Source organism: Phyllobates terribilis, unplaced genomic scaffold (genome assembly GCF_046119375.1).
Source record: "Phyllobates terribilis strain yellow unplaced genomic scaffold, ASM4611937v1 Scaffold_11__3_contigs__length_659146591, whole genome shotgun sequence".
Classification (NCBI taxonomy): Eukaryota; Metazoa; Chordata; class Amphibia; order Anura; family Dendrobatidae; genus Phyllobates; species Phyllobates terribilis.
Genome location: NW_027362771.1, coordinates 191,281,175 through 191,307,989, shown reverse-complemented (window position 1 = coordinate 191,307,989; position 26,815 = coordinate 191,281,175). Strand labels below are relative to the sequence as shown.

General features: G+C 40.1%; 1 protein-coding gene across 2 annotated transcripts in view; it reads left to right on the top strand.

The window, feature by feature from the left end:
- CAV1 (caveolin 1) overlaps positions 1 to 15,637 on the top strand; it is a 95,383-nt gene extending 79,746 nt beyond the window's left edge. For both annotated transcript variants that reach the window (XM_073651915.1, XM_073651914.1), the window contains exon 3: positions 11,128 to 15,637. In XM_073651915.1, coding sequence (XP_073508016.1) covers positions 11,128 to 11,469 — 342 coding nt within the window. In that variant the 3' untranslated portion in view covers positions 11,470 to 15,637. The remainder of the gene's footprint in view (positions 1 to 11,127) is intronic.
- Positions 15,638 to 26,815: the final 11,178 nt, after the last annotated feature.

Sequence of the window (26,815 nt, the reverse complement as noted above, 5' to 3'; positions counted from 1 at the left end):
AGGATAATTTAAAGAAAATTATGAAATAAAGTGTAATCACCACTGAAGGCGGAACAACTGTGATTCCCGAACATTTTAGGCACTGTCTGGCAAATCTAGAACTCTCTAATGGGTAACTTTCTTTCCTTTCTCTCAGCAGACTTTGCTGTCTTTCTTTTTTTTTTACTAAATCCACAGACAAGCTTAAATGTATCTGATGTGGGGTGGGGGTCGGGTTCTCTCAGATGTCTGTTCTCCAAGGAAAAATGCATTGTTCATGGTGGATTTTTTAGTTAATTCTTTTTCCCTCCCTGAATCACCCAAGACGAGATTCACCAGAAATAACAGCTGCTCTATACAACTTAGAGTTTTTCCAATTTCACACATTGATGACATAAATGTCTCTCTCCATTCCCAGTGGCATGAGGTAGACCCCCAGAGGTGGGACCCCATTTATCATACAGTCATGGAATATTCTGTAGATGGGCAGCACGGTGGCTCAGTGGTTAGCACTGCAGTCTTGCAGCGCTGGGGTCCTGGGTTCACATCCCACCAAGGACAACATCTGCATGGAGTTTGTATGTTCTCCCTGTGTTTGTTTGGGTTTCCTCCCACACTCCATACTGATTGGGAATCTAGATTGTGAGCCCCAATGGGGACAGTGCTGATAATGTCTGTAAAGCGCTGAGGAATATGATGGTGCTATATAAGCAACACATAATAATAAAATAATATGCTAAACATGTCTAAGATGTTCAACCGCTTCAATATGCATATTAAATCTTATAGGTCCACATTAACCCTTCGTTTATATTTTATGGATCCTAAAAAGGGTATTTTTTAATTTTTTCATCATTCAAATTGCTAAAGCAGAGGCATATATGATGTTTTAGACTAAATACAAAAAATGACACATGCATGTATACAACAATACCGGCTGCAGTATAATGGATGATTTTCATCACCACCTATAGTTGTAGATTATGTATATGTATATGATCATCTTTCTTTCCAGATCTTATAAGATCCAGCTAAATGGAGCATTTCCTGAACCTTGTAGGACAGTAATGAAATGCACGTGAGTAGAGGGATTGAAGTACAATAAACTAGTGGCCATCTACATCCTAATATTTAGTTGTAAGACGCAGGAGCTCTGCTTTATGTACACTGGATGACAAAGCTGTGGATGGTTGGCATAAACTTTGTCCTAGTTTGGAGTGAAAGATTTTTTTCCATATTAATTCTGATCCAGTTCTTATTCGAATGTTTGCGTAAAATGACATTTACATCAGACCTTCAAATCTATGACAAGACCTTGGACGGCTTTTAATCTGCCAAGCACTGAGCTGCAAGACTAAAACAAGATAAAACAGATGAGGAGTAATGTAAGCACGTATATATCATTTCATCTGCACTTGTAAAGCAATATTTATGATGTACTGGACTGAATACTTCTGAACATGATGTTAAGGTGGCTTGACCGTTTTCCCAGGCCCCAGCATTTATTTTTGGGATTCAGGCCAGATCTGTGAGTGGGAAATAATATGGGATGGAGGAGTCATTGCTGAGCTGTGACTATGGGAAGGGGATAGTTATACTGATGTTCTGTGCTGGTTATAGACCAGATGGACTCACATCAAAATGAAGAGATAATCTGTCACTTGTCATTAGCTCATGGATGGACGTGGCACTGATTGTAACGCATATTTGGAAACAGATCCATGGCCAGATGAAAAAGTCTATAACACACACAAAAAAATCTATAACTAGAGCACATCTTCAGGATTTCAAAAATGGCAATCTTCAATTATTATTAATATTTCCATAAAATGTAGTATTGAATCAAATACAGAACGCATTGTCAGAAGTGTGCCATTAATACCCTTCATAGGATATGTTTCAGTAGGATTAACTCTCCTCAGCCATCAATATAGGCATGTAGGTCATAGGAAGCTGAATAAGATGATACCTTGATATCTGCGATCTGATGTCTTATTCCAGAGAAATCCACTTTTTTCTTATATGTAGTGAGCCATTAATACACTGAAGGACACTGATCTGTATGAGAATCTGCCTCCAGAGCCTATTTTACATGAAAGATGGCAGTGTGAGACATGTAGTCACTGACAGTCTGATCTCCTGATCTACATGTTTCACACTGGTAACTCCCCCTTTCATTTACAATAATCTCTGGAGACAGATTCTCGGGGAGATCTATGTTCGGCCCATAGATCATAACAGCTCATTTACATATAAGAAAAATGTGGATTTCTCCAGAATAAAACATTGGATCACAGATATCAAAGCATCATTTTATTCAGCTCCCTATGACCTACATGACCACTATATTAATGATCAATGAATATTTCCATGCATGAGGTCCTGAGGCTGTGCTTTGGATGAATAGTATAGCGTATCTACTACACTTGGTGACCTGTCTATGATCCATATTGGAGTGTTGTTTGAGGAGGCAATCGGTTAACTGACTACGTGGACATAGAACAAGGATGTGCAACCACACAAGTTGAGCAGCTGTTCATTTTTGTGTGTCTGAGCAGTTGTCCAGTTGGCCCCACTGTGCTACAAGAAAAAATGGTGGCTATCTCTCAATTTGTTCTTTGTGCCAGACGAAAAGGTGTTTTTTTATTTTCAAATAAATAATAAGAAATAACCATAATGCAATTAAACTAACAATTGAAAGTCTATTAAAAAGTATACAAAAATTGTTGCCCTTTTCTGCACTCAAGCAACTTTTTTAACCTCATGTGCGACTTATTTAATAAATGTTCTTTGCCACTTCTCGTTTATTGCAGTGAACAGTGGCAAAAGTAATTTTCTGTAGCTTGGGTTAAATTCCGCATTATGTGCCATGCTGGGGAATACTTTGCTCAACAACTAGAAAAGAGATATTAGACTCCTAAAAATTAACTTTTATTGAATACTATTAAAAGCATAAAAGAACTAAACAATTCATAGCACATATAACAGACAAAAATTCAATAGGTTTGTTAAAGAACAATTGGGTAAGAGACACCACTGCCAAAAGGAAGTATGGACCTATCTCAACCCTATCCATCCCTGTTTAGTCTCTCTCTTTCTGGTTGGCAACCTAATTTGTACTGCGTGGCGCCCCCGCTCAACATCGGTGTCCCTTATATCCCTATTACCGTATCCTCGTAACCAGACACAAAAATATCAAGATAGTGACAAAGATAGAAAATAGTGCAAACACATAGATATTAATGCCGGCAAATATAGTAAGAATTAATTAGGTCACGGTATATCTGTTCAAAAAAAGAACGCATTAGATAGTCTCAGGTTTAGTTTATAAGAACTGCAAGTAGCAGTATATCCAGACTAGCGAGTTTGTTATAGTCATCCATAATGCAGCCCACTTCGTCAACATGTAGTAATACTTTGCTCACCATAAGACCAGTGTAACACCATAAACTGTACAAAATAATTAAAAATATAAATATTGAAGTGTTGATATGCCCATTAATAGTATCGCTATATCTCTGCCTACCACCACACACATAAACACACCCACATTTGATGCTGTATACATGATGTATTTCAAATCATTTTTCATCCAATTGAGAAAATGCCATGATAACGGCATGCAAAAACTGTGTCTTATGCATATAGTGCTGCTTTCACAATTTTTCACATTTCCAACAAATGCTTGTATAAAAAGGACACTGCCATTGATCTCACCAAACCCACATGTATCAGCATGTTGCATTTTTGGTCATTGTTGTTCTTCTCCAAATGTAAATATAACCTTAGTTCAACATATTTCTTCTCATATTTACTCAGAAGAAAGCAAAGCAGAGCCATTAGCAAAGGAGGACGTCCACTGTAACCTTTTGTACACTAGAAATTATTAACACCTTAAAACACTTAAAAAGGATGCATCATTGTATGCATGCCATAGCCGAAATGTATCCATATGCCTATATATGTAGAGAGAAATATGTATGTACATGCTGTATATATGTGTACAGCTGGTGAAATAACTATTGAACATGTCACCAATTTTCTAAGTAAATATATTTTTAAAGGTGCTATTGACATGAAATTCTCATCAGATGTCGGTAACAACCCATCCAATCAACACAGGCAAAGAAATCAAACTGCATATGTCCATAAATTAAGTTACGTGTAATAATGAGAAATTGACACAGGGAAAAAGTATTGAACACATGAAGAAAGAGAAGTGCAAAAAGCCATGGAAAGTCATGACACCAGCTGAAATCTATCAGTAATTAGAAAGCAATCCTGCCACTTAGTGAAAAATAATATTAGTTAGTTCAACTAATGGCCTATAAAAAGTGTATCATTACCTAGGTGCCAGAAACATCTCATGATGGGTAAAACCAGTGAGCTGTCCCAAGACTTTCACAACCTAATTGTTGCAAACATACTGATGGCATTGGTTACAGAAGGATTTCTAAACTACTGAAGGCACCAGTGAGCACTAATAGGGCCATAATCCGGAAGTGGAAAGAACATAATTTTACCATAAACTGGCCATGACCAGGTGCTCCCTGTAAAAATTCAGACAGAGGAGTGAAATAAATTATCAGAAGAGTTGTCCAAGAGTCAAGGACCATCTGTGGAGCACTACAGAAAGACCTGGAATCAGCAGGTACAATTGTTTCAAAGAATACAATAAGTAATGCACTCAACCTTCATGGCCTATATACACGCTCACTACGCAAGACTTCCTTACTGAACAAAAAGCTTGTTCAAACACAGTTAAAGTTTGCTCAACAACATTTAGACAAGCCGGTGAATTACTGGGGGAATATAGTCTGGTCAGAAGTGACCAAAATTTAACTCTTTGGATGCCTTAATACGCCATGTTTGGAGGCCAAAAGGCACTGCATATCACCCTAAAAACACCATTCCTAAAGTGAAGTTTGGCGGTGGGATCATCATAGTGTGGGACTGTTTTTCAGCATATGGCACTGGCACACCTCATATAATTGAAGAAAGGATGAATAGACAAATGCTCAGAGAGATTCTTGATAAAAATCTGCTGCCATTTGCTAGGATGATGAAGATGAAGCGAGGGTGGATCAGCAAGACAATGATCTCAAGCACACAGCCAAGGAAATTCTCAATTGGTTTCAGAGAGAGAAAATAAAGCTGCTAGAATGGCCCAGCCAATAGCCTGACCTGAATCCAATAGAAAATTCATGGAAGGACCTAAAGCTCAAAGTACATAGAAGGAGCCCACAGAACCTTCAGGATTTGAAGTGTTTTTGTCTGGAAGAGAGGGCCAAAATCACACCTGAGCAATGCCTGCGACTAGTTTCTCCATACAGGAGGTGCCTTGAAGCTGTCATCACCAACAAAGGCTTTTGTATGAAGTATTAATTACATTTGAGTAAGCATCTATGGTTTGATTTCTTTGCCTGTGTGGATTGGATGGGTTGTTCCCGACATCTGGAGACAATTTCATGTCAATAGCACCTTTAGAAATATATTTATTTATATGAGGAGAAACATCTCTGAGAAGTTACTTGGCATTTTCTAATAAACAATGCTTCCAGCTGAGTGATTTATGCGAAGGAAGGATGGTCATTGCCAATTCTTTTTAATGTCTGCTTACAATAAAATGAAAATGAGATATGGAGGAAACAACAAAGCCCTAAACAAAAAATGGAGGAAGTCATTGGTTACAGGAGCTACAACTTTACAGTTTCTTTCATCATTAGCCAGCAATTGTTTAAAAAAAGACTAACAATCAGCTCCCGTTATGACTATGTCTAAGTCTTCCTCTGTTTCCTTATCCCTTGTTGCACAGATTAAGACAATTCCTGGGTATGGGCCATCATGTAACATGTATATTCCCAGTGATAAGACAGAAAGTTTAGTTTACACAGTTGTGTAATGTATTAGGACTGTAAAAAAAAATCCTGGGCTCTATGCTTTGTTATGTCACTCCTTAAAGGAACCTATCACTGCATGTTATAGGATAGGAGGAGCTGGGTACATTGATATATAGTTTTGTGGGAAAGGATTTAATATCACCTGTAATTTATACATTTACATCCGTACTTTCTATGTTTAGGGGTCCAGTGGGCGGTTTATCTTAGTGATTGACAGCTATCTGTATGGACAGTTATACATAAGAGGCTATTAGGCACAGACTAGGACCTCCCACTGGACTCCTAAACATAGAAAGAGCATGGATTTGAATGAATAATTTACAGGTTATATGAAATCCTTTTCCACAAAACTATATATCAGTCTGCTCATATCCTCCTGCTCTATACTGCGTATTAAGTCGGTGTTAGTTCTTTGTAAAGTTTTTTCATTCTAGAAAACAGTGGTGGTCTGAGATCATAGCCTTCACAAATCTCATCTTCATAGCTATCTATGACATCTAAAGAATATTTTGACTGGGTTTCCCCTGTAATAACAGATCTGCGTTCTCAGTGTCACAGGGATAATGGATGGGAACATGTATGGACAGGCAAAAGAGCACTATTGTACAGTGCTAGTTATTGAGTAGAAATGGAGTCAGCTTTGGGATTTGTATCTGCAGAACGGTAATGGCAGTAACCTATGTGTATGCATGTAATAACATAGCTATTAAATCATCTGAGTCATTTGTGTAGTTGGGGACATTGAAATGAACTATGACAGCAGAATGTCAATGAAAAATAAAGAGTTTTTTAAGTATTAATTTTCTTTAAAGCAGACGTATTTCTTATCACTCTTTCCAGAAGGGGTTTAAGTTTTTAAAAAAGGCAAAACTTATATTATCCAGTGCTGTACAACACTTCAAAGGGTGGTACAAAATCATAAATTAGTTTGGCTAAATGCAAAAGAACCTATTCTTGCCTACTTATCCCCTCTATGCCAGTGCCACCACTCTGGTGCTCTGCCATAATCTTTTTTTTTACTTGGCTGCGGCAATGATGTTCTGTGACAAATAAACAAAGACCAGAGGGCATGTACTGGTGCCAGATATAATGATGGACAACAGGTTCTTGCTTTATTACATCGTCTGCTTTTGGCCATTAGGGTCTATAAAACCCCTTTAAATATAGTATTGAAAAAATTAAGTTTTGCCTTTCTATTTAAAGTTCCATAGCAATCCAAAGAGATATATGTACACATGTGTGCAAAAAATGCTGCAAGGTAAGAATGCTTTTAAAATTAGAAGTGATAATAGTTTATTTTTGAAATTTAACAAAATGCAAAGTAAATGAACAAAAGAGAAATCTTAATCAAATCAATATTTCATGTGACCGCCCTTTGCCTTCAAAACAGCATCAAAGCATCAGTTCTTCCAGTTACACTTGTACACGGTTTTTGAAGGAACTTGGCAAGGAGTTTGCTCCCAACATCTTGGAGAACCAACCACAAATCTTTTGTGGATATAGGCTTGTGCAAATTCTTTTGTCACTTCATGTAATCCCAGACAGACTTATCGATGTTGACGTCATGGCTCTGTGGAGGCCATATCATCACTTCAGGGACTCCTTGTTCTTCTTTACCTTGAAGATAGTTCTCAATTTTATTGACTGTAGGCATTTCATGTGGTCGTTTCTCTGCTGCAAAATAAATTTGGAGCTAATCCAATGCTTCCCTTCCATGATGGATAAGCATCTGCCTGGGTGTTTAGCACAACCTCCTTTCCGCGTTCCTTCAAAACCTATTTACAAGTGTACGTAGAAGAATTGATGCTTTGATGCTACTTTAAAGGCAAAGTGTGGTCACACTAAATATTTATTGGATTTAGATTTCTGAATTTTTCATTCACTTTGCATTTCTTACTTTCCATGCCTGCTTACATTTTTGCACAGTACTGTATATATATAGAAATTGAATATTTAAACTAAGCTTTCAGCATATGTTGTCTTTACAGAGAAGTCCTGATGTAATCTCAGATGCCATCAGTGTAGGCATCATTCATTAAAAGGGGTTGTCCACTGCTTTTATATTGAGCTATTTTTAAGGTAGGCCATCAATATAAGCTCAATTGGGGTGGAACACTTAGCACCCCTATCGATGGAGTGGAATAGCCAGCTCAGTACACTGTTTAGTGGCCGCTGCTGGGTACTGCAGACTAGCTTCTATTCTCTTTTATGTATATACTACATAACCACTCATAAGATATGGTTTTGAGTGGTCTTTTGAGTAACTGTATTTGATTGCCAACCTTGCATAATCCCCCAAAATTTCCTTACCTCAAACCTTAACTAATTTTTACAACTGTCACATGATTACTAAATATTCGGCACAGATGGGCTGACTGAATAATTTGTAAATTACTACTAAAGTAAATATAAGTTTTTATTTATTTATTTTTGGAATTGACTTACTCCGCTCCATTAAGTGGATATTAAAATGCAGATGACATTTTCGGATGGCCCAGAATGTCTGAATGTTATTAGGATTTTTTTTTTTTAATAAATTGAAAAATGTAAAACTTTCATACTAATAAAACATCAGTAGCAATTCTGAGAAATAATTCATCTAAGATTCCCTTTGATGTCATTCCGAGGAAATGACAGCTTCCTTAACCAATATAGCAGCTTGTTTTATACTGTTCCATTTCTCCATCAAACTTAAATAATTTTACTAAGATCCCTTGCATTGCTGATGGGCAAAATGTGTCGTCTTATTCTGATTACATATGACTTACTACCTCTGCTGATTGAGGTGAGGCCCTTAGACCATCTTCGTTAACTAACTGAAGGATACTCATTTCTGTAATTCATCATGAAAAATATTATCAAACTAAGGATTTGATGGGAGGAAAATATATATGTAAATTCTGGAGCGGTCCATCAGAGATGTAGCTAAAAAATTGGATGGAAATTCATTTGCTGGAGAAAGTAGTTCCCATGTGTAACAGCGGCTTATTTGCAATTTTATTTGCGATATAATTTTACTTATTTAATATCAGATGAAGCTAACTTTGCAGATTATTATGGCTATACGAATTTAATGATTTTTCTAGCTGTATAATTTGATTGGCAATTCTGTAACCTTTGAAATAGTTCTCACTAGAGAAAGAATGTGAACACAATCTGACCAGTTTGTATATGTGTTAACTTTATCAACGGATATTGTATTTACTCATCTGTCAAGATAAAAGAAAATGTTACTTACTTTATGTTTCTGGTGCTAGGACCAAACTTTAACATTAACATATTTCCTAGAGAAATTAAAATTTTATAACTACAAGACATTAAAAGCTGATGTAGAAGACTAAATATATTTGCTCAATCATTACTACGAAGTAGACACTCTTATCTGAACAAAATGGGTTATTTTTGCCGCCCGGCCCCAAATATTTTCAACAGATAGTGACTATCATTAGAGAATTTACACTTTTGCATCTATAAGTCTACGTCTTCCAAGCCAGTGTCATTGCAATCTTACTTTAGAATCAAGTTGGATAGTAAAAAGGTAAAGTTAGTGTCACGGGGATACAGCAACGGAGAGGGGCCAGAAGATTGCAGCGTCTGGTCACATGAAATCCTGCACTGATTAGAGCAGCTTCACCATCCTATTAAACAGTGCAGGTTTTCCTGGCTCTGACATTGCAAGGGTTAATCAGTTCAGTTGACAGTGATAGTTCTTACTGCCTGGTTAGGTTTGGAGCAAATACTCAGTGTTTGGAGTAGGCAGTTGGAGAGTTGTTCTGGAGATTTCTGTGTGGAGTTGGTTTGCATGCTTATCCTCATTCTCTCCTATTTGGTTTCTCCTACCTATCCCTCCCCTGTGTTCCACTCTGTTGTTTTGTGAGTATATTTGTATGATTGTAGTTTTAGTTCATCCCTGCCTGTTTACCTCTGTCTGTCTGGTTAGTGTACTCCTATAAACTTCAGCCTTATACCTCCCCTGGGTGAGGGAGGGATCAGATAAAGTTTAAGATAGGATCATAGCAAGGTATGTGACCCTGGCGTCTCCATCTTCCGGGGTAATCCGGGGGACAGGGATTTACTAGGGCGCCCCCTAGCTCGAGGGATCAGGTAGGTGCCCACAGTCCCTAGTCACTACATGACAGTTAGGAGACATGAGAACATGAATATTGGAAGCTAATTTCTGTATAGCCACATCTTGTTTTAAGAGTATAGATGGGAACTTGAAATCTTCTGATTACCATAGGGCAGTTTATAAATTAACCAGGGATATTTTTATAAATTTGTGGACTTAAAGCAGTGCAGATATTTTTGCTTAGATTTTTTCCATGATGTTGGATACATTGGTCTTTGTGACTCTGTGATAAAGACTAAAGACAAATTCTGTCTAGTCCGATCCTGCAGCCTGCATTACTCCCTTCCATCTGACCCTCTTCTTCTATATATAGGAAAGAAGCAGATGAAGCTCGATAACATGTCACCATCAAGACACATAAGGCCAAATTCATTATTGTATATGCACATTTTTTTCATCATGGTTTTTAATGTTTTCCACTTTTTTTGCTTTATACCAAAGTCATATTTCCATTTGAGCCTTTTTGAAAGTCTATTTTATATGTGTTTGCCTGGTTTCTTTATTTTAGTTCTTCACTGTGGATGGGGTTTTTGGTTTCCAGATGTTTTTGTCTGATTGATCATTTGCGAGTTTTTGAAAAGTCACAAAATTTGTCAAAAAGTTATTCCTGTCTCCTCCTGTAGTTATTTTATGCAAACCAGGAATTATCAAGGAATTTTTCCAACATTTTGCAAAACGTCCAACTTTTTGCTCTAATGGTTAGACAGAAAAAAGAACATTTCATGACATTTCACAAAATTTATGAATTGTTTGAGCCATTTTTATGAATTTGGAGCCAAAAATGAGAAAGAATGCCACAAGATAAAAAAAAAAAGCAAAGCAACAGCAAAGAAGTAACAAATGTATATAGTTATATTTTATTATTGATTTCATTATACTCCATTTTTTATGATTTCTGTGACTTAAAAAAAAACCTGAATGAGCGCTGTAGACATAGAATAGGGGGAAATTATTGATCAATATTATTTGCAAAGTTGCTTTATTAATGGAATGCTTTGTAGCAATACATCATCTGCAGAAAACTTAAAGTAAGGTATTATTGATTGGAAAATCATAAATATTGTATACTGTGATTATTTAATTTATTCAGTATTTAACACTTTAATCTTTCATGTTTAGATTGATTTTGAAGATGTGATTGCTGAGCCTGAGGGAACACACAGTTTTGATGGCATCTGGAAGGCAAGCTTCACCACCTTCACTGTGACAAAATACTGGTTCTACCGCCTGCTGTCTGCAATCTTGGGCATTCCACTGGCGCTAATCTGGGGCATTTACTTTGCAATTCTGTCATTCCTGCATATCTGGGCAGTTGTGCCATGCATAAAAAGTTACATGATCGAAATTCAATGCATCAGCCGAATCTACTCCATCTGCATCCACACGTTCTTTGACCCACTGTTTGAAGCCATAGGCAAGATGTTCAGCTTTATTCAAATTTCTTTGCGCAAAGAAATATAAGTGACACTTAACAAAGTGCAGATAGTCAGAATTTACGTGTAAGTTTTAAAATCAACATTTTATGAGCACTGTCATAAAATCAAAAAGTCACTAAAGTGTGTCCTCTGGGGCAAGTTTGTATCCGTATAGGAGAATTTTGTCTAAAGGTGTTATCGGCCAAGAGTCATTTTGTTGGCGCAGTTTTTTTATTTTATACACATATTATATGATATGCTTACATGTTAAATCATGATCATGTTACAAAACAGTTTGTCTGATGGTAAAAGTATTATTTGGTGAAAATATTCTGCCGTATTGATGAGTAACACTAGTAGATTTTTCATTGAGGTTATTTTGGAAAAAGTAAAGCAATAGCAAAAAAAAAAAAGGCTACAAATGTAAATAACTATATTTTGTTACTGATTTCAGTATACTCCATTTTTTATGATTTCTGTGCCTAGTTTAGAGTTGCAACTTTGTAAAGAAGATCTGGCTCGAGGCCATATTATACCTAAATGAAATATTCTTACAAGGTTATATGTGATCGATCTTTCAGTGTCACCGAAAAAATGGATATCTGACATGTTAATAAGAATACTTAACAGCACTCCTGTGATACCTATGTGAAAAAAAGCTAACGGACACAATTCTTGCTTAATAATAAAAATTCTATATCAGATATCTAACATACTGTAAAACATAAGTTTGCTATATAGTGAATGACAATGATTTTGGTCGTCTATGACATCACCTGATAGTGTGTAGTACATGCTTTTAAAAATATATATAGAAAAAGTTTTCATTCTTCAATCCATGCACTGCCTGACCAGCCTTTTTCTGGGATATATGTACTTTGTATTGTGAGATTCTATGCCACTTCTAATAATGTATATTTTGCTATGACCATAATACACTGTAAAATCTAACCTGAAAAATGATTTCATGGTGCAGAATATTTATGTAATAACTGCTGCAAATTAAATCCTGCTTCTGCCTTATATATAGTAGTACTAACCATAATATACCATCTACTGTGCTTGATTTCTGAACACAATGGTGGACCCTCCAGATGTGTTATTTGCGTTCATTCACTGTTCCATTCAATTAGAGTAACATGTCCTACTATCTTAAGAAATATTTGGAATTATAAAGTGAAATAAACATTATAAAATATAATGTACATAAAACAAATCTATTCACATAACTGGGTAAAATACAACTGTAAATCAAGATATATGTGCAAGGAGCAAGTCCAAGTGCTTCCATTATTAATATCCCAAAAGAGGAATATTGTGCCTTCTCTGTCTCTGAAGACTTACTACTAGGAACAGTTGTGTGTTTTGTACTACTCTTATACTATACATATTAGAGATAAAGTGAATTAAAGTGCCTTTTCTATGGTGTATGCTGCTTCCATTTCAGCTGACTCTAAAGACTTTGTGAACTTTACACATTAAAAGAAATTCTTATTATCTTTTCATTCTGTTGACTATCAGTTTTTTACAAAACCAAACATATAGACAACATAATAAGGACAGACTTGTTGGCCCCGATTCATCATTTGCGGTTTATTTTAAGTCAGGTTTCCTTTTTTTTATCTTGCGGTATGCGTTACAATTTTTTTGCGCCAAATTCGTGAAAATGGCTGTTCATAAATTTTGTGCAACTTTGTCTTTACCCTTCTTTGCAACTTTTTAGCTTTAAAAGTTGCACAGTTCACAAAATGTTGCAAAGATTGTATGATCATTTTCAGGGGAAGGGGAAGATAGAGGAGGGAGGCGGTGAACATATAGTAGGAGTACATTTGTGCCTAATCTTACCACTTTTTGAAAGGTCGCAAATACAGTAATAAATCAGGCGAAAACATTTGGAAACCCATCTGTGAACATATAAGAAAATAGTCAAACGCATTAAAATAGCATGAAATTAGCGATAGGTCGCTTTTACACATTTTTATCATCAAGGCTGCGAACCCTGGATGAATTGTGGGTTAAATGAACTGAAATAGCAGAATCATAGGGATCCATGACGATCATTTTATACTCATGTAGGTTATGGTAGAACATCTTAGAATACAGATATCTGATTGGTCGCTAAGAGATGTACTCCTCTGGTTTACCTGCACTAGTTTTCATAAATAAAGACAGTAATTCCTATGTACTGTGTATTTTCACCATTAGTTGGCTTTTTCACACCACAGAGAATGAATTTACTTAGCAAGCTTAGGCTTAATCAGTCTTGCTAAGAATTATCACATAATTTTTAGTCTTATAGGATGCTTCTCGGTGCCTGATTAAAAAGGCATAACTTAACCCCTAAATAAAAAGTATGTAAAAGTACGCCCACCTTATTCTTTATAATATTTGTGCTTTCTTAAGTTTTAGAGGGGCCTTCAGGCCCCAATTAGGCATCAAGGCACAGATGCAAGTGCTATATACTGTATATAGCTTTGATAACTATGTGTCTGGCTTCCTAGCAGCTTACAAAAGGTCATTTTTATGAGCAACAGTGAAAAATGACAAAGGGACAGTTTGTATTCTGTTAGGAAGGAGCAACTGTTGGAATGTTAAATAGCATAAAACGAATCTCAGCAAGAATGTAGTAGTATTTAAAGGGAACCGATCACCTCCAAAAATGCAATTTACCTTCAGATATGGTGGTAATTTGCCAGTGGAATGTTCAACTCATCTTGGTCCTAAGGGTTCTTCATTACAGCAGCGCAGCCTGATATCGTTTTATTGTCCAAATTGGTTGACTATCCTGGAGGAGATCATCCCCAGCCAGGCAGCAGCTGATGTCTTCTTGTGTGCGGAGGAGTGGTGCCTGCACACAACCTGCTCAGGAGAGCACCTTCCCTTTACTTTCCTCGCACCCAAAAGTGTATCACCCGATGGTCTTGTGCACTTTTGTCCCCCTACAGCTTGTTGACCTATAAATCCAGTCTAGCAGACTTACTGGAGCAGTGGCCACAAGGAGAAAATGAAATTATACTGTTCCCTCAGCCACTTGCTTCCAGCCATCGGGAAGGTGCAGGGAGCGATTACAGTTACTGCTCACTTCACAGTAAGTGCGCTGAGTCACTCCCCTGGCACTTTGATTGACAACCTGCTCTGCAGTGTGTGTGTGTACAGAGCCGAATGCCAATCACTGTGCCAAGGAGTGATCACTGTACAGTATGCAGTGACTGTTACAGCCCCCTGCACTGCCCTGATGACTGGAAGCGAACAGCTGCTGGGAGAATGTTACTTCATTTTCTGCCTGCAGCCGCTGCTCCAGTAAGGTAGCCATGCATTATCTGCAAATTACCACTATATCTAAAGTAAATAGCATTTTTTAGGTGACAGACTCTCTTGTACAAATTATTTTACCCTTTTTGTCATTTTATTGTCATACTTTATAAGTACTACAGTAATCATGAAGTAGAAGCACATGACAGTTGTCAATAGATACATGTTTCATTCATACAAATGCATAAACACATTACAACAGAATGCAAGCAGTAATCAATCTGGTGGCCACAGGGTGAACCTTCACTTTTTATATATGATATTTCATGCATTTTGTAGATCTTTGGTGTTCTTGTATAAGCCAGCTAATGAAAACTAGTAATGTTAAAACCATCTGACTAATATTATGTATCTGCCACCAAAACAGCTCCAACCAATTGAGGTATAGACACTACAAGACCGCTAAGGTGTCTATCATTAACTTTTATTTTTAGCAACTTGTGCTACAGTAGCCATTCTATGGGACTGGACCAGACAAGGCTAGCATTCACTCCTCATACTCATCAGTAAGTGTTGAACACCCAGGAACCTTTTCTAATTCACTAGCTGCTCTTCTTTGGACTTCTTTTGGCAGGCACTAACTACTAGCTACTGGTAACACCCTACAAGACTTACCATGTTGGTGATCCTCTGACCCAGTCTTGCCTTCACTATTTGGCCCAGGTAAAAGTAGATCTCATCTTTGTGTGCCCATTTTTCCTGCCTCAACGAATGAGCTTCAGGAACTGAGTGTCCAATGACAGCTTGCATTGCCACAAAATAATGTTATTTATTTCACCTGTGAATGGTATACAGCTATAGCTAATATGTGTGTGTACCGTAAGAATCACATCATATATTTTGATTACAATAAAGGCTCATTTGTTTCAGTATGGAAAGTAATAAAACTTTTATGTGCACTATTTGTTGCTTTTTAGTCTTCAAACCAAGATCAGACATCTTGTATGGATTTGTGTGTTTTTATATGAATATCCATACTGCTAATCTGTGTCATGCATACTTCAGTAAAGGAAGCATGATCATATATACACATAAACATGTACTAGAAGTCAGATGCATGACATGATGCAACATCTTAAAGAGAACCTGTCACCAGGTTTGATCAACATGAGATACGGCCACCACCTTTCAGGCCTTATATACAACATTCTATAATGCTGTATATAAGCCCTCAACCCAACCTGCAAGACAAGAAAAAGAGCTTTTATTATACACACCTGGGGGCAGTCCGGTATGAGGGGCGTCGCTGGTCTTGGTCCGGCGCCTCCCTTCTTTTTCCGATGCCGTTCTCCATCTTGCTTCATGTGGATAACGCGTCCCTACGTCATCTGCACAGTGTCCCTGGCATCCCGCTCCTGCACAGGCATACTTCTGTGCCCTGACTAGGGCTGAGTAAAGTACTTCAGTGCGCATGTTCCAGGGCTCTTTGGCCTTTTCCTGCGCATGCACACTACAGTACTTTGCTCTACCCTCGTTAGGGCAGAAAAGTATGCCTGCGCAGGAGCGCGATGCCGTGGAGACTGTGTGGATGACGTAGGGACGCATCATCCACATGAAGCAAGAAGGAGGACGACATTGCAAGAAGATGAGGCGGCATCGGACCAGGACCAGGGACGCCCCTCGGACCGGACCGCCCACCCCAGGTGAGTATAAGAAAAGATCTTTTTCTTGCCTTGCAGGTCGAGTTGAGTGCATAAATACAGTATTATAGAGTTCTGTATATCAGGGCTGAAAGGTGGTGACCTTATCTCATATCGGTCAAACCTGATGACAGGTTCCCTTTAAGATGTTGCCTGATGTCATGCATCTGGCTTCTAGTACATGTTTTATGTGATGTAAACTTTTTATGTTCTTTATAGATATACTAGGTATGAAGCATCACTACAAACGTACTCAATGACAAGTGATTTGTGGAAGACTATTTGCAGACTACTCTAATGTCATATAATCTAGTTACTTTCAATGTAAAACCATTTCTGTTTGAAACATGGTAACATTTACAATGTAACACATACAGCAGGTATTGAATGTACAGGGAGAGATGCATAATAAAAGTTTTAACGTGTTTAGTGTAAGTTATTTGATAAATGTATGGAAACATGCTGTCATGTAAAATGTCAGTACTATTTGTTCCATGGGACGTGATCTGCTCTTCAATAATTCACAGTGTACACAGAGGCCTACCTGATGGTCATGTTGGGATTGGTTGATGAATTATGTTAACAAAAGCTTTAGTTTTAATAACCTTCCAAGTGTTAAGCACAGGAGAAAACGCTGAGCAAAACCTACATATATGGCAATGTTGTACAGGACTTTCCTTCACTTTGTGAAAGGAAACTTTTGTAATGCTCCTTTTAAATAGGCTTTTAAATCTACAAATATCTATTATAACATTTAGAGATTTATGCCTAATGTCATCCAAAGTCAAATGTTCTAGATCCAGTGCCAAAAATAACTCCTAATGCCATAAATCACATTACTGGTATAATATATTGCTGCACATAAACATACATTGAAGTTTTATGAACATTTCTGTATCCTGGATGTGATATAATATAAGGCTCTGTCACGTTATGTTTCGCCTTCTTTTGGACATAACTTCATAAGTGATCCCAAAAGGTATGCCTATGCAAATTGGCACTTTGAGAGTCACATATGGCTACTGAGCCACTGACTAGTCCACAAGTGGGGTACACCAATGTCAATGTCAAAAGGTTGACATATATATATGTTTTTTTCCTTTACTAGAATAGTGTAACCAGGGATGGAGATGGGTGTGGGGAATACTTCACAAGGTTCAATGATGAACCAAGAAGCATCTCTTCGGATGTACTGTAGAGGGAAAGAAAGTGCACGCAATAGGGTCACCCTATTAGAGAAGAAAAAATATACAGTGGTGTGAAAAAGTGTTTACCCCCTTCCTGATGTCTTATTCTTTTGCATGTTTGTCACACTTAAATGTTTCAGATCACAAAACAAATTTAAATATTAGACAAAGATAACTCAAGTAAACACAAAGTGCACTTTTTAAATGAAGATTTTTATTATTAAGGGAAAAAGAAATCCAAACCTACAGGGCCCTGTGTGAAAAAGTGATTGCCTCCTAAACCTAATAGCTGGTTGGGTCACCCTTAGCAGCAGCAACTGCAATCAAGCGTTTGCGATAACTGGCAATGAGTCTTTTACAATGCTCTGGAAGAATTTTTGCCCACTCATCTTTGCAAAATTGTTGTAATTGAGGCACATTGGAGGGTTTCCAAGCATGAACCACCTTTTTAAGGTCATGCCACAGTATCTCAATCAGATTAAGGACAGGACTTTGACAAGGCCACTCCAAAGTCTTAATTTTGTTTTTCTTAAGCCATTCAGAGGTGGACTCTCTGGTGTGTTTTGGATCATTGTCCTGCTGCATAATCCAAGTGCGCTTCAGCTTGAGGTCATGAACAGATGGCCGGACATTCTCCTTCAGGATTTTTTGGTAGACAGCAGAATTCATGATTCCATTTACCACAGCAAGTCTTCCTGAAGCAGCAAAACAGCCCCAGACCATCACACTACAACATATTTTACTGTTGGTATGATGTTCCTTTTCTGAAATGCTATGTTACTTCTACGCCAGATGTAATGGGACATACACCTTCCAAAAAGTTCAACTTTTGTCTTGTCAGTCCGCAGAGTATTCTCCCAAAATTCTTGGCGATCATCAAGATGTTTTCTGGCAAAACTGAGATGAGCCTTTGTGTTCTTTTTGCTCGGCACTGGTTTTCGTCTTGCAACTCTGCCATGCATGCCATTTTTGTCCAGTCTCTTTCTTATGGTGAATCATGAACACTGACCTTAACTGAGGCCTGCAGTTCTTTGTATGTTGTTGTAGGGTCTTTTGTGACCTCTTGGATGAGTCCTCGCTGCGCTCTTGGGGTAATTTTGTTTGGGCGGCCACTCCTGGGAAGGTTCACTACTGTTCCATGTTTTCGCTATTTTTGGATAATGGCTCTCACTGTGGTTCGCTGGAGTCCCAAAGCTTTAGAAATGGCTTTTTAACCTTTTCCAGACTGATAGATCTCAATTACTTTGTTTCTCATTTGTTCCTGAATTTCTTTGGATCACAGCATGATGTCTAGCTTTTGAGGATCTTTTGGTCTACTTCACTTGGCCAGGCAGGTCCTATTTAAGTGATTTCTTGATTTAGAACAGGTGTGATAGCAATCAGGCATGTGTGTGGCTAGGGAAATTGAACTCAGCTTCCCAAAGATGTGATAAGCCACAGTTAATTTATGTTTTAAGGAGGGAGGGGTAGTCACTTTTTCATATAGGGCCCTGTAGGTTTGGATTTCCTTTTCTCTTAAAAATAAAGACCTTCATTTTGTGTTTATTTGTGTTATCTTTGTCTAATATTTAAATTTGTTTTGTGATCTGAAACATTTAGGTGTGACAAACATGCAAAAGAATAAGAAATCAGGAAGAGGGCAAACACTTTTTCACACCACTATATTAAAAAATGGATTTCTGACCCAAGAGGATATGGGGTATTACCTTAAAAATTATAGTTGCTGCTGCCTCGTGGCTCGGTGATAACTCCCAGATAACATTCACTAGTAGAAAAAAAATGCTTTAAAGATAGGCTGCGTGGCCGGATAAACAGCACTTGCTGCTGTAATGGTAGAAAATGATTTCAATGCTAAACTGGCGGCTTTTTCAAGTTAAAAAAAATATGACTGAACTTGAAAAAGACACCAGTTCGGCGTTGAAACGCTCTGTTAAATTAAAAACTTGTTTTCTACTACTAGAGCAGCAGGAACTGTTTATCCAGCCACGCAGCCTATCTTTAAAGTATTTTTCCTACTGGTGAAGAAGCAACTCTTGACTCTGTGTTAGCTATAGGACTAGGATTACAAAATTAATCTTTGCCTCAGTTAAAGAGGTTGTTCCAGATTTGGAAGTTATCCTATTAATGGGATAAGGGATAATGTGGATAATATGGATAAAACTGAATTCATCATCTTTCCACCATCTCACTCAACCCCCACACCTGACCTATCTATCAAAGTCAATAGCTGTCCACTCTCCCCAGTCCCGCAACCTCGCTGCCTCGGGGTAACCCTTGACTCTGATCTCTCCTTCAAACCTCATGTCCAAGCCCTTTCCACTTCATGCTGACTCCAACTCAAAAATATTTCCTGGATCCGTACATTCCTCAACTATGAATCTGCAAAAACACTAGTGCACGCCCTCATCATCTCCCGCCTCGACAACTGAAACTTTCTTCTCCCTGAATGGTTGGTGACATGTTTTTGTTCAAACTATTGTACTTGTTTGCTACGTATACCCCTTTTTCACATTTAAAGCGCCATGGAATTAATGGCACTATAATAATAAATAATAATAATAATGTCTAATAGCTAGGGGGCCCGACCTCTGGGATCCCCACCGATCCTGAGAATTATGATTCTGAAGAGACTCGTGTGAATGGAATGGTGGTCAATCATACGCACCTCCACTCCATTTGTTTTCTATGGGACCAGCAGAGATAGCCAAGCGCAACGTTCAGCGGTGTTTAAGAGTAAATGGAGTGAGGTGTGTAGCGTCGGCTTCTCTGCTTCCTGCCCGGCAGAGACGCCAGTCACCTTACCGCCACAGCCCCGGTCCAGCGTCTGCCTCTCTGACTGGCTCCCACGCTGCGCTTGCCTGGGGTGCTCGCACAGCGCGCAGATACCCGGGCACTGCACTTAAGGCATGCGCATGTTCCCTGCTTCTTAAAGGGGCCATGCGCCGTCTTAAGATGTCCCCAGCCAATGGCCAGAGGACCTCTGTTATTTAAGGCACCTCCTTCAAAATAGAGGTGCCTGTGCAAAGTTGTTGTTTTGTGTGCAAAACACTCTCTCCAGCCCTTAGGTTCTAGTGCTGCCTGCCAGCCTGTCCATCAGCCGTGCCTGCTAGCCTGTCTATCAGCCATGCCCTCCAGCCTGTCTATCAGCCATGCCCGCCAGCCTGTTTTTCTGCTGTGCCCGCCAGTCAGCCTGCCAGCCGAGCCTGCCTGTCTACCTGCCTTGCAGGCCTGCCTACCAGTCACGCTTATCTGCCCGCCCTTCTGCCGTGTCTGTCTGCTTTGGCTGTCAGTCCAGTGGGAGTCGTCTGCTCTCACAAGAGGTCGTTCCCAGAGTGGCACCTGGACTCCCTGCCCGGTCCCTCCTTGGCTCAAGGAGTTGACTAAACGGCGGTGTAGCCAGGGTTGGCCCTGGTAGGCTCTTAGTTACGCCCCCTCTGGTCCCTCCTTGTACCACGGCACAGTGGGTCCACCATCCAGACCTGTAACAAGGTGTGCATGATAACACTGGGCTTTTCAGAATCGCAGATCTCAGGATGGTTGGGGGTCTCAGTGATCCCATGGGGGAATAATGGCTAAGGTTCTGTTGTAAGCAACTACAATAATGTTTTGACTACCAGAATGATACTGTATATTATTGGGTCAAAACTGCATTATGGCAATAGTTTGTCCATCACAGTGACTATTCCTATATATGCAATTTCAGTTTTCTCCATACATGTATCATTAGTTTGGGACTACCAAATCCTAGAAAACATGAAGAAGTAGGTTGAAATGGTATGTAGAATATGATGAAATTGCAATATGTATAGAAATATCAGAGGAAGAAAGAAGATATGTAGCAAAGCTGAATAGAAATATCTTTGGTGGAGTCCAACCAGAATGCGTGACGTCTGAAATATACACTTTCACATAACCCGGGCCTTTTAGGCCCTTGTGCAAATCATTTGGAGGAACTCAAATAAATAACTTTAACAAGTTTATTTCAAAATTGCAAAGTAAGACATTGCAAATTATAATGTATATTTAAAAGTAAGCTACTGGGCCTAAAAGGCCCGGGTTACGCATTCTAGGGTTAAAGCGTACCTGTCAGCAGGATTGTGCTCAGTAAACTACATACACTGTCAGGTTGACACCATTACACTGATTAAAATGATAGCTTGGTTGATGAAATCCGTCCTGTGGTTCTTGTGTAATCTTTACTTTCAGTTTGGAGATAATGATATGTAGCGCCCTGAGGGTTCGGTTGCTACAGGGGTATTGCACCTTAACCAGAGGTGTGATATTCCACTCCCAGGTAAGGATGGAGTATGGACCAGGGCTCAGTTAGCTGCATACACACACTCACCCCATTTCCGGGGGACAGCTCGACGGTGCTCCCATTTATATATATGCAGGCACAACTGACCATGTCCCTGGCTGGAGTGGGGAGGGGGGAGAGAACCCAGTGATGTAGGAGCAGAAGGGGATGGTTTCTGGAGCATAGGAAGGAGCTCATTGGGTGCTGGTCACCTGAGTTCAGGAACAAAGGAGGTATAAAAGGTGGGCACCATCTTAGTTCTGAGAGAAGTTCAGTGGAGAGGTGACAGGGAGCAGAGGCTCTGTAGGAGCTCTGCTCAGAGGCAGGCCTAGAGAAAAGGCCGGGGCCAGAGAGGAGGAAGGAAGGAGAAGCAGGCCTAGAGAAGAGGCCGAGGGAAGGGGGAGAAGAAGGAACAGGAGAGAAGGAGAAGAGAAAGAGGAGTAGAAAGGCTCCAGAAACAAGAAGGCAGAAGGGACCCTAAGAACCCACAAGATATCGGGTGAAGGGTCAGGCAGAATAAGGGTACCAGATTCCCAAGTTGGTGGAGGTAAATTATCCCTCAGCCAAAGACCGGAGGTCGTGATCATCTATTGGTGCGATCCCCCCGCCAAACCTGCTAGGAAGGCACCATATAGTATAGCGGGAAATGGGGCCCACGTTTGCCCGCATAGATCCGCGGCAGCTGGACAGAAGTTTGGTCACTGGTGGGGCACGAGAGGCCAGAGAAAGGACAGAAGGGGGTCCTGTGCCATACTCCTGAATTGCCTGGGGGTTGACCGAGCCCCTCACCTGGTGGACGCAGCACGGCTTGGGCAATTACATGGATAACAACTGTGAGTAAAAACCCTGGACTGCATCATTAGACTCTGTGTTATTTATGCTGCGCCTGCACCATCACCCCCAGCATCCTATTACACTGCCCTGAGGGTACACTCTTCCCGTGGGGAGTTATCCTATCCCTGTGCTGCATACCAACATCAGCCTCAGCGGTCTGACTTGCAGCGGCGGTCATCCCTGATGGCAATCCACGGGTAGCGTAGTCGGACATTCATAAATTTACAAATAGACTGCCACAAGCATTTGGTCTGACCACCCTGAGCCACGGGATCGGGTTGCCACTACTACCCCCATCATCACACTGAAGCCCGGTTCCGGGTACCCCACGGCCCGGGGGGCGAGTCAGATATGCTCGTGCTTTGGGACGGCCCGTGGGGTGCGCTCTATCTGGTGTTGTGCTTACATATTCATCTGTATGCTCTTATGACAGCTCACTGTGCCTTCACTGACCTGCCTCCTAGTTTACCTAGCCCAGCACTACTAAATGCATTATGAAAAATAGGAGGCAGGTCAGTAAACGATCAGTTACCAGTCATACGAGCATATAGCTGACTATATAAGCAGAGCACCAGATAGAGCACGCCCCACAGGCCTCCCCAGAGCATGAGCATATCATTATCTCCACCTGGAAGTAAAGATTACACAAGAACCACAGGACGGATTTCATCAACCAAAGTATCATTTTAACCAGTGTAACAGCTCCCACCTGACAGTGTATGTAGTTTACTGAGCACAATCCTGCTGACAGGTGCGCTTTAAGGGGTGGCAGGAAGCTTTGTAGTGCTTCTGGGAAGATCTGCGAAGAGTAGAAGCAATTCATGGGAGAGGGGCTGCAGTTTTCTTCCACCTGCTGTAGCCCGGACACTTCAATCTTTGCCTTCAGTAATGTTGTACATATTGTTCTTATAAAATAGAATGTTTTACGTTACTGTCTGCTTGATCCAGGCTGGCAATTTTCCTCCGACCACTCTAATTAACCCCTTAATAACATCTGACATACTAATACGCGTCTGTGCCCTGGGACTTAAGAGCCAGACCCGTATTAGTACGTCATGGCGATCGCGTGCGCACACAGGCTGTGCGGGCGCGATCGCCGCCGGGTGTCAGCTGATTGTCACAGCTGACACCCGGTACTATGTGCAGGGAGCGGTCCTGCACCGCTCCCAGCACATTAACCCCCGCGATGCTGCGATCGAAGTCGATCGAAGTCGATCACGGCATTGCGGGGGCAAGGGGAGGTGATCGGCGATACTCACCTCCTCTTCCGGCTTCCAGCGCAGTCTGCAAAGGCTTCCCGGGTGTTCCCATGACGACCCGATGTCGTCATGACAACATCCGGGTCACCAGAGAGCAGGAAGATTGCTTGGGCATGCGCAGTGCATCTCCAAGCAATCTTCACACTGTGCACTTCTGACAGCCTTCATGGCATAGGGATGGTGCTTCATTCCTGTGCCATGCAGGCGATCAGAAAAAAAAAAGTGAAAGTCCCAGAGTGGGACAAAGTAATAAAGTGTATAAACTGTGTGAAAGTGGGAAAAAAAAAAAAATGTGCAAAAATATTCTAAAAAAATAAAAAAAAAATACACCAAAAATAAAAATATAATGTACCCATCAATAAATATTATTATAAAAAAAAAAAAAACAATAAAAGTACACATATTTGGTATCGCCGCGTCCGGAACAACCTGACCTATAAAACTGTCCCACTAGTTAACCCCTTCAGTGAACACGGTAAAAAAAAAAAAAAAAAAACAAAGCAAAAAACAGTGCTTTATCACCATACCGCCAAACAAAAAGTGGAATAACACGCGATCAAAAATATGCATATAAATAAAAATGATACCGCTGAAAACGTCATCTCGTCCTGCAAAAAACAAGCCACCATACAGCTCCATCAGCCGAAAAATAAAAAAGTTATAGCTCTCAGAATAAAGCGATGCTAAAAAATATTTTTTTCTATAAAATAGCTTTTATTGTGTATAAGCGCCAAAACATAGAAAAATGATACAAATGTGGTACCGCTGTAAACATACTGACCCGAAGAATAAAGCTACCTCATCAATTTTACCACACGCGGAACAGAATAAAAAAAAAAAAAAAACAATTCCTGAATTGTTGGTTTTTGTTTATTCTGCCTCCCAAAAATCGGAATAGAAAGCGATCAAAAAATGTCACGTGCCTGAAAATGGCACCAATAACAACGTCAAGTCATCCCGCAAAAATCGAGCCGTCACATGACTGTCTGCCAAAATCTGGAAAAATTATAGCTCTCAAAATATGTCGATGCAAAAACTAGATTTTACAAAAAATGCGTCTTTTAGTGCGTGACAGCTGTCAGTCATAAAAACCCCATATGATTCTGGCATTGCTGTAATCACACCGACCCGAAGAATAAAGTCGTCTAATCACTTATACCGCACAAGGAACGGCGTCAAAAATAAACTCTTGGGTTAGGATTGGGCTAGGGTTAGGGCTGGGTTTGGGGCTAGGGTTGTGCTGGGGCTAGGGTTGTGCTGGGGCTAGGGTTGTGCTGGGGCTAGGGTTGTGCTAGGGCTAGGGTTGTGCTAGGGCTAGGGTTGTGCTAGGGTTAGGGCTGGGGTTGGGATTTTTTTCAAAAGTAAGAAAAAAAGATGACGATATGGCGACTAGTGTTGAGCGCAAGTGCTCGCTACTTGAGTTTGCATCGGGTGCTCTGGTATGCATTGAGTATCGTAGGTATTTGAGTGACATGCTCGAGTCTCTGCCCCATATGCTTCGCGGCCAAAAAACTTTACGGGGATTGCCTGCCATGCACGAGCGATCCCCGCATGTTTTTTTTTGGGTGTCTAATAACCGTGAAACATGCGGAGCAGGGACTCGAGCATGTCACTCGAGCACACGCTGTACATGGTGCATACCTGAGTACCCGATGCAAACTCAAGTAGCGAGCACTTGCGCTCAAGAATAATGACAACTTATTCAATATGATGACCTAATGTAAACAAATTCTGTGCCGTACCTCTGGGTTCAAAATGTTCACTATACACCTTAATAAAATCCTTGAGGGGTATAGTTTCCAAAATGGGGACACTTGTGGGGGAGCTCCACTGTTTAGGCACATCACGGGCTCTCCAAACGCGACATGGTGTCCGCTAACAAATTGAATGGAAAATCGGCTCAAATTGTTAGCGGACGCCATGTAGCGTTTGGAGAGCCCCTGTGTGCCCAAACTTTGGAGCTCCCCCACAAGTGACCCCATTTTGGAAACTTGTCCCCCCAAGGCACCTATCTAGATGCATAGTGAACACTTGGAACCCCCAGGTGCTTCACAAATTGATTCGTAAAAATGAAAAAGTGAAAAAAAAAACACTTTTTCATTTTTATGAATCAATTTGTGAAGCACCTGGGGTTCCAAGTGCTCACTATGAATCTAGATAGGTGCCTTGGGGGGTCTAGTTTCCAAAATGGGGTCACTTGTGGGGGAGCTCCAATGTTTGGGCACACAGGGACTCTCCAAATGCAACATGATATCCGCTAACAAATTGTCGGCTCAATTTGTTAGCGGATATCATGTTGCATTTGGAGAGTCCCTGTGTGCCCAAACATTGGAGCTCCCCCACAAGTGACCCCATTTTGGAAACTAGACCCCCCAAGGCACCTATCCCGATGCATAGTGAGCACTTGGAACCCCAGGTGTTTCACAAATTGATTCATAAAAATGAAAAAGTGTTTTTTTTTTTTACTTTTTCATTTTTACGAATCAATTTGTGAAGCACCTGGGGTTCCAAGTGCTCACTATGCATCTAGAAAGGTGCCTTGGGGGGTCTAGTTTCCAAAATGGGGTCACTTGTGGGGGAGCTCCAAAGTTTGGGCACAGAGGGGCTCTCCAAACGCAATGTGGTGTCCGCTAATTATTCAAGCAAATTTTACAATCAAAAAGTCAAATGGCGCTCCTTCCCTTCCGAGCCCTGCCGTGCGCCCAAACAGTGTTTTTTCCCCAAATATTGGGTATCTGCGTGCCCAGGGGAAATTGCACAACAAATTTTGGGGTCCATTTTTTCTTGTTACCCCTGTGAAAATAAAAAAAATTGGGTCTAAAGTAACATTTTTGTGAAAAAAGTTAAATGTTCATTTTTTTCT